The sequence below is a fragment of the Cibotium barometz genome, chromosome 55, assembly GCF_041138505.1.
Source record: "Cibotium barometz isolate CiBa-2024 chromosome 55, ASM4113850v1, whole genome shotgun sequence".
Classification (NCBI taxonomy): Eukaryota; Viridiplantae; Streptophyta; class Polypodiopsida; order Cyatheales; family Cibotiaceae; genus Cibotium; species Cibotium barometz.
Window position 1 is genome coordinate 33,460,296 of NC_141100.1, and position 8,904 is coordinate 33,469,199.

Sequence of the window (8,904 nt, forward strand, 5' to 3'; positions counted from 1 at the left end):
TGGGCCTTTGTGTGTAAAAGGCCCTTTCTTTTCGTTTGACAGAGTTCTCCTTCTCGTGGGGCCTTTGTGTAAAAAGGAAGGATTATCGAAAGGAGTTGGAGATTCGTTCCCCAAAAAGGACGAAATTGTGGAGCTGGACTGGGAGAGATTAAGGCAATGGGATTGGTGGGACGTGGTAGAGTTTAAGGCAAGTCAACAGGTCTGTCGACTCTTCTAGTATTTGAAGAAAGCTTGGAGCTCCAACTTTCGATAGTCAGCTTAAGTCAAGTTTAAGTCAAGTCCAGATTGAGACTCGTAGGGTTAAGAACGTATCGACTCTTCTAGTATCGACTCGTAGGGTTAAGAACGTATCGACTCTTCTAGTATTTGAAGAAATAGCCTTCAAAATTGCCTTGAAGCTCCAACAATATCAGAGATATGGGCAACTCAGCTAGCTCACGGCTGCACGATAAGTTGATGGAGATCGGGGAGGAGGAGTACGAGAAGTTTGACGAGTACACACTGCGCAATATCTTCTATTGCCAACAAGTGATGAAGGGTTTGGCAAAGACGAAAACCGGAGGGGCAACGAGCAGCGGGCTGCTCAATCATGACTATTTACTGCTGGAGCTCTCCAATCACACCCCGCAGGAACATACGCCGCGGGTTCGAAAGCGCGTGCTGGAGGATCCTCGCCGTTTTACTTCGTTTCAGGAATCAGTGTACTACTACTACTACAATCTCAACTTTGATAGGAGCAGCCCTTATACGACGGTGTACATGGTGGCCGAGAAGAGGAGTAGCCCCGAACGTGGCATCATCCTGAGGTGGGTCTATCCTCACAAGATGGAGGACGACGAGCTCATCCGGAGGGCCATCGACCGCGCGCAGCGCATCCCGTGTCATATTGGGCCGCTTCTCCACTTTCATCGCGTGGCCGACATTCTCCGACACCACGAAATCAGGTACTTGCTCTTTAAAATTTCTAAGAAGTTTTAGACATTTTTCTTTGTAAACTTCAAATGTCCGGCTTTCGTTATTCAATTTGGTGGATAGACAAAATTCCGACCCTTTTTTTGAACGCAAAGTGAATTTCTAGCTGGTTTTTCTAAATATGGTGCATTTATATGTTCAAGTCATTTTTTGCAACCATTGTGGGAGTTGTGGGTATCAATGCTTTTTCATTAAATGTTTCCTTGTAGCCTCATGGATTTCTCTTGAAAGCTCTATTAAAACATGTATCAAAAAAAGCATTGACTTGGACTCAAAGTGTTTCCCATACATTCCCTTGAAAGGACTAAGAGTGAAAAGAATTGAACATGAAAGTATCATATATTCCCCTATTTAAAGAAGGGTATAGTAAGAAGAATCGAGACTATAGCATGTTTCAAATTGTTGCGTGCAGGTAAGGGATTGAACTCTCAGCATGAAGGATGTGAGTTCAATTTCCCCTTGCTACGTTGGATAAAAGACACCCCTTTCTTGGAAATGTTTATGGTAGAAGGTGTTTGTTAGATTTTGTACGTGGGCACAAAGGGTCCAATCCGCACACATCGGCTTGGATTGTTCACATATCTTCTCCGTCGTTCCCTCAAAAATTTCAATAGGAACTCCCTATTGTGGAGAGAATGGAAAGGGGATGGATGATTTAGAGCATAAACACAATCTAACCAATAACGATCTAACCTTGTAGGGTTCTTAGAAAAAGAATTTGTCTCCAATATTCTAACACCAGCACTTACATACATGCATACTTAGTATTCAAATGGCCTCATACCCATATGTACTCTTAAAAGATGCATAAAATACCAACATTTGCATTCATATATATAACTTTTTCAAAATGCTAATTAGATGCATGTGACCATGATATAAAATGGTAAGATCTAGCTTTTCCAACTAGCTCATCTACAAGGCACACTAATGGCAAGGCAGTAACCAAGATAGCCATCAGCAGCAGGCAGGGGTCGAACCCATAATGTGGGTTTAACAACACAACTAGTGACCACCTTCAAAACTAGGCTAACACTCAGTGTTAACGCTTCCAATTTTAGACATTGAAGACAATTCACTAGGTCAAGGCCAATTTCTCAAAAAACCCATTCTAAATTTTGACTCAAAAATTTTGAGCTTTAGATCTTGGTGACACTTACTTCAAACAAATTCAAAAACTAGTTATTCAAATTAACCCACAATCTTGGAAAAAATTAACCCACAAAAACTTGAGAAGGCAAGTAAGAAAAAAAAGCTATAATTGTAAACATCTTTTAATCATCTTGTTGCCTTTTCCTTTAAATTTGATATTTTATTAGACCTCACCTTTTTTGTCCTTTTTTTAGGTATGATATTTGGTTCCGAAACTGTTGGCATTATGCTCAAGCACAGACATGGAATCTTCTCACTGAATGCATAAGGACTTGTCATGATGTACATGAAAAGAATTGTCTCAAACAAGCACTAAGAACATGGATAGATAATGAGAGAAGTGGTACTTGGCTAATCGTTACTTTGCACGTTGATCTACATGGAGAGAACTTTGATCTCAAGATAGGATTTAATGATATTTAAAGAAACCAATAGAAATTGAGAGACCATGATGTTACTTTACCTTACCATATGCATTTCCTTAGTGAAGACTTGGTACTCAAAAGATACTTTAGATAGCCTAAGTACAATGATATCTTTGATTTGCAATAATATGAATGGGATTTTCCTTAAAGCATATCAATCTATTTTTTACTTGTATCATGTATGAATGTTTTATTAAATTAGTGGTAACTTTTTATCCCCTTTATGCATGAGAATGATTTGGGTATAGAGACATATGCAAATATTATGAGAAACTCATTTGTTTCTACACAATTTCATAGAGAAAAAAAATAACATTTATCAAAATTATGTTTTTATCACTATAATGGTCTTGCTATGAGATTTGAGGTAAATAGGAGCATAATTATAGCTAAAAGTGGTCAAGACAAGTAAGGAGTAAGGCATACCAGAGGTCAAGTAGAGCATACCATTTGTTAGACTAGCTAGACGCCCATGGCTAGAGCTAGAAGTCTAAGCTAGGGCATGGGGGTCTTCCAAGAACACCTAAAAGAGATCATGTGAATGGAATCCAAGTCTTGCTAAGTGCAAGAGATAGAGACAAGTCCAAGATTGGGGGGGTCACTCATAATTATGTAAGCGTAGCACATGGGTTCAGCAGAAGGGATTTTTAAAATCTCTTTTTTACACATTTTTAACATACAGAAGGGTACCATTTAAAGGGGGTATTCACAAGTTGAATAGAAAAAGGGTATGTTTTACTCATGAAAAATTCACAGACAAGGGGTTTTTAAAATAAGCCTTGAATGCACGTGATATAGAGGGCTTACTTATAGTGAACCCCCCCCCCCCCCCCCGAGAGTCCAAGTGGCTCTATTGTGTGTGAATACATGCCTAGAAGGGATAAATACTTGCTAAGAAAAGCATGCAGACACCTGCATATTGGGAAGGCCATCCATGGATTAATGGATGGGTACACATCATGATTGTAAGAACATAATTTGCATAAAAGTTTATTGATGTATATAAGAGATACAATGTTGAAATGTCAAGCTCAATCTAAGCTAACCACTCCAACTTCACACCATTGGCATGTTTCATAGTTGACACAATGTATGTTCACCAATCACTCTACACTGGATAACTGGACTACACTTATCAAGTTATGGTACACTTATCTTGCCAACTCACCTATTTAGCATGTTCACAATAAGAACTACTTGTACATAGTACTTTACTAATTATGTTGTCTTTTCACTTACCTTATATATATAAATTTGAGAGCAAGTAGAAGAAGATAATTTTGGTGTTCCTCTTGTTACATTGTTGTGTGAGTATGGGTGTGCTTGCAAAAGCTAAAGCTCTCTCCTCTCTCAATCTTTCTATGGTATCAAATCTTGGTTTAGGCTTAAAAGTTGAGCTGCAAGCAAAAGAGGCTATGGAGGAATATGAAGTGAGACACGGGCTACATCATCATTATCTCTCGCCTTTCTTGTTTTGGTACGACACTCCCTGTGCAGGTCTAGAAGCTACACATCTCTAATTGAGGATATATCTTTGTAGGTGTGGAGATACCTATATTGTGTGTAGCACTCTATATTGAGGTTTTTCATTTAGTATTTTGTATTGATATTCTATGGCTAGATTAAAAATTTTGACATAGTTGGGTTTCTATTTAGCAACAACCCACTACAAGGTGTTTTTCAGAAAATTTTGGGAATTTCCAAATGGTCTTTGTTCAAAACCTACTTATATTAGTGTAGTATACATTTTGGGTGTGTAGAGAATGATTGCACATATATTGCTAATTATGGGTGTATCTATATTTTCTCTAGTCACATGTCGTGACACATAGATCATGCAAAAGCACTACTAAAAGAGTTACAATAGATATTATTGTTTTTATATGCTACATAGATAAATTGTCTAGTTGAATAATCCTAGTTGATGCAATCAAACATTTTTGGCAGACTCAACTAGATTGTCCAGTGTGAGAAGCTAACGAGGATACCTTCCATGTATGGAAATTCAAAAAGACCAATTTTCTAATGGGAGAAGTATTTTGGGACTCTTATATAGTGTACATGATGGTCGAGAATAGAAGTAGCCTTAGATGTAGCATCATCATAAGGTGGGCCTAAACTCAAAAGAGGATGACACCCTTATCAGAAGGGCCATGGGTTGTGTGCAGTTCAATCCCTTTTGTATTGGGCCGCCTCTCTCAACTTTCATCACATGGACAAAATTCCTTGATACCACAAAGATATGGCCTATCTATAATCCTTCCTCTTTCAATTTTATTGTGGTTAACTTGCTCCTTCTTGCATTAGGATGTAAATCTTTTGCCTAAAATTTAGAAAATTTGGCTAAATGCTCTGTTTGTCTTTAAGAAAATTGGCCATTATTTTGTCAATTTGGTTATAAAAACACGGACATTTTCCATTAAAATCACTATTAAAAATAGTTTATATTTAAACTGCCATTGTTTTGATTCACGTTCAAAAAAAAATCTTCTAGCTCTAATAATAAAATTAAAACAAATCAAAATAAAGACAACTTGAAATGTAAATCATTGATTTTAATGGAAAATTATGTCTTTATTACTAAATGGTCAAAATTTGGACCCTTTTTCCTTAAAGAAATAGTGAATTTTTAGACAATGTTTTTTAAACCTTAGTGATTGCATTTACATGTTAATGCCTTTTTTTGTAAGCATTGGGTGACTTCCACCATGGCATCAAAATTTTATAGATAGATTCTTTGTTTGGACACCCTACAAACTTGGTGCATTATTTATTGGTTAGATTATGTTGATGCTTCACATTCTTCATCCAAAACAAAAGATGCTAGCATTAATATTCATCTTGGAAGCTACTAAGAGAAAGACAAACCAGTCAAGTGCAATGTAATTATGCTCTTCAAGGGAACAAATTAAGTATAGAATTGCAAAAGAGAGATGCATGAAGAGCCAGTTTCGAATACACTTGTTTAACTTGAAGCTCTTGAAGTCATTGCTTATCCTTTTGCTCTTGATCTTGGTGAAGGAATTTGTATCTTTTGTTGTAGAAGACTTTGATGTTGCATCATGATAAATCTAAAAAAACATCCTCAAGGAAAGCTTTGCACATGTTGATTAGCCAAGACTATGAAGTACATGCCTGCTTGTCATTTGATTAGTGCTCTCTTCTCTTACTATTTTATTATTTTTTACTTTTTTTTGTATTTTTATGATTATGAAAGAAACAAAGAATGTTTAAGCTATGTACAAAGTATTAATGCTATACATGTTGGGCTAATACCAATTTTATGGTATTAAATTTTCCAACAAGCTCCCTCTCGATGGTAAAATGTCTAGGAGTAAGGTGTCTTAAAGGGTTTGAAGAAAGTTGAGACTATCTCCTTGGGTCAACACCTCAAGTTTTTCCTTTACTCACTTTGGTGTAAGCTTGATGTGACCATCCTTTCTAAATGCTATGTTAAGAAGGCGTAGGTGATGTTACACATGTTAGTGCTTGAGAAGTGCTTACGTCCAACTGAAGAGGTGGCAATGTGCTTTCATAAGAGTGAATTTTGCTTAGGTACTCTTCATGATGTATTCGCATGTCTATTTTCTCTTGAGGGAGTGCTGCACTAAAGAGTTGGAGTTCAGTAGCATGAGTTGATGCTTTGATGGGTGAAAAAGTATCTTGGCAAGGAGGTCTATGGATTTTTTATGTTAAAGCATGGTTTGACTCCCCCCTTCCTGAGCTATGTTGTACCCTCAAAATATTTTTAGGTAGCCAAGTTTGGAGAGGTGGGGATGTTGGAGACACATCCATAAGTGCCTTGCCCTTGTCTACTTTGAGTGAAGCAATTGCTACTGGTGGTGGAGCTATCATAATCTCTGTTCGGATAGGTTTCCTCTTCCAAGTGTGATTTAGACATTGGGGCACATTGGTCATTGTCATTGATGAAGAAACCTTGATGTACTTGGACTAGGGTAAGATGGTAGACCCAAATCCAGTAATTCCCTTTATAAAGTCTTATGCTTGTAAAAGCTGTTTTTGGATCCACCGAGGAGTAGTTTGTAGCCTTGTCCTCCGTGATTTGCTGCTATTGTTTCTTTTACTTCTTGTAAGCTTTCACTTTGGTGGAGAGAGGAGCTAATGGTTGGACAAACTATTGGAACTTCTTGGTGAGTTTGCTCCCTGGTAGATTCATATGTGGACTCTACAACACATTTTGGTTTTTTTTATAAACTCTTTGATTCTTATTTTTTAGAGAAGTTGATGAGAAGTTGAGGTTGAAGAATCTTCCATTGACAATGGTGTAGAGGGTTTTGAGAAACTATCTTTAAATCCATTTGATGGCAAAGCTCCCTCCTTGTGATCATCCTTGAGAGCGAGCAACTTTACTGAAGGTTGCATGAAGACCAAAGTTTTACTGTTAGGATGTTCTACCATATGTTCAATCTCTTTTGCATAGTTACTTTAGCTCTTACACTTGTCAACCAATTGTAACCAAGGGTGATTGGCCCTTTGAAGTTACCTTTAGGCAAGACTAAGAAGTCACCACAATAAGGTGCTGATTATCATAATAGGTGTCAAATTTTAACAAACCAAGCACTCCTACATTTTTCTTCTTGCTGCCCCTCACTCTAGCTTCACTTGGTTGAAGCTCAGGTTTTCCTAGTTGGCACCAAGGAACAAAAGAGATTAAGTTGTGCATGGTTTTTCTATCAATCAAAGCACTAAATAGCACTTTCCCATAGGGCCTAGCTAGTTCAATGCATTTTCTTTTTGGTTCTAGAGTTGTAGTAGTAGTTAAAACCCCAGGTGCTTCAACACATGTAGCAACTTTTGGAATAATCTCACTGTGTGATTAGAGTTCCAAGATGTGGCAAGTTTGCAGTAGTTTTCCAATGATGTGGTCATGGCCATGGTTTCACTAGCTAGAGGAACATTTGGGTTAACACTAGCTAGGATGCCATCTGGAGCTGTATTCATGCTTGTGTTAGATGGGTCTTGGACCTTTTCTTGCTTTTGTGGAGCAGTTGATGGCTTTATCCAAAATCCCAGGGATATCATGCTAGATGCATTTTGTGAATTGGCTAAAGGCTTGTGCTCTTGTCCTCTTGCTTAGAGGCTAAAGGCTTGTCCTCTTGCTTAGAGGCTTGAGCAACTATAGGTGCATCTACTTTTAACAACTCTTGAGAGTTCCTGGTACGAATAAAAATGTTTTGCTCTTCTCTCATTTCTTTCACGGAGTGATCTAGTCCCATCATCATCAAATGAAGACTCGGTTCGATTCCAATGTCCTCGATGGCTACTTGCATAAGTGCTTGCCAATCCAAAGGATAGCATTTCTTAGTGACAAGATCTATAAGAATGTTTATTGCTATGTTATACTCCCAATCTTGTCCCTTTAGAATTTCTTCCGTCCATTTTCTCAAGGGCCTTTGAGATGTCTTCTTAGGGTTCATTTATATGGTACTAATGGTCTCTTTTTGAATAACCCTAGAGTTAGAGATAGAGAGCGAGAGAGAGTTAGAGAGGAAGAGAGTGGGGATTTGAAAGAGATGAAAATCACTCTTTTAATATATAAAAAAATCTTTTATGCATACAATCATTTATGATGAGAATCACTCTTTTAATATAAAAGAATTTCTTTTATGCATCTAATTTATGCATAAAATCATTTATGATGAAAGTAACACTTTTATAAAAAAATAATAATCTTTTATGCATACCTTTATGCATGAAAATTAAATATGATAAAAATAACACTTTTACAATAAAATAATAATCTTTTATGCATACCTCTATGCATGAAAATCAATTATGATAAAAGTAACACTTTTACAATAAAATAATAATCTTTTATGCATACCTCTATGCATGAAAATCAATTATGATAAAAGTAACACTTTTACAATAAAAGAATAATCTTTTATGCATACCTCTATGCATGAAAATCAATTATGATAAAAGTAACACTTTTACAATAAAATAATAATCTTTTATGCATACCTTTATGCATGAAAATTAAATATGATAAAAATAACACTTTTACAATAAAATAATAATCTTTTATGCATACCTCTATGCATGAAAATCAAATATGATATAAGTAACACTTTTACAATAAAAATAATAATCTTTTATGCATGAAAATCAAATATGATAAAAGTAACACTTTTATAATAAAAAAATAATCTTTATGCATGGAAATCAAATATGATAAAAGTAACACTTTTATAATAAAAAATAATCTTTTATGCATACTTCTATGCATTAAAATCAAATATGATAAAAGTAACACTTTTTATATAAAAAAATAATCTTTTATGCATACTTCTATGCATGAAAATCAATATGATAAAAGTAACACTTTTATAAT

At 36.0% G+C, this 8,904-nt stretch overlaps 1 protein-coding gene across 1 annotated transcript; it reads left to right on the forward strand.

The window, feature by feature from the left end:
- The first annotated feature begins 377 nt into the window (after positions 1–377).
- Positions 378–2,547, forward strand: LOC147607638 (uncharacterized). Its single transcript, XM_086790789.1, has 2 exons — positions 378–944; positions 2,319–2,547. The coding sequence occupies exons 1-2, from the start codon at positions 418–420 to the stop codon at positions 2,545–2,547; spliced, it is 756 nt and encodes a 251-aa protein (XP_086646915.1). The 5' UTR covers positions 378–417.
- Positions 2,548–8,904: the final 6,357 nt, after the last annotated feature.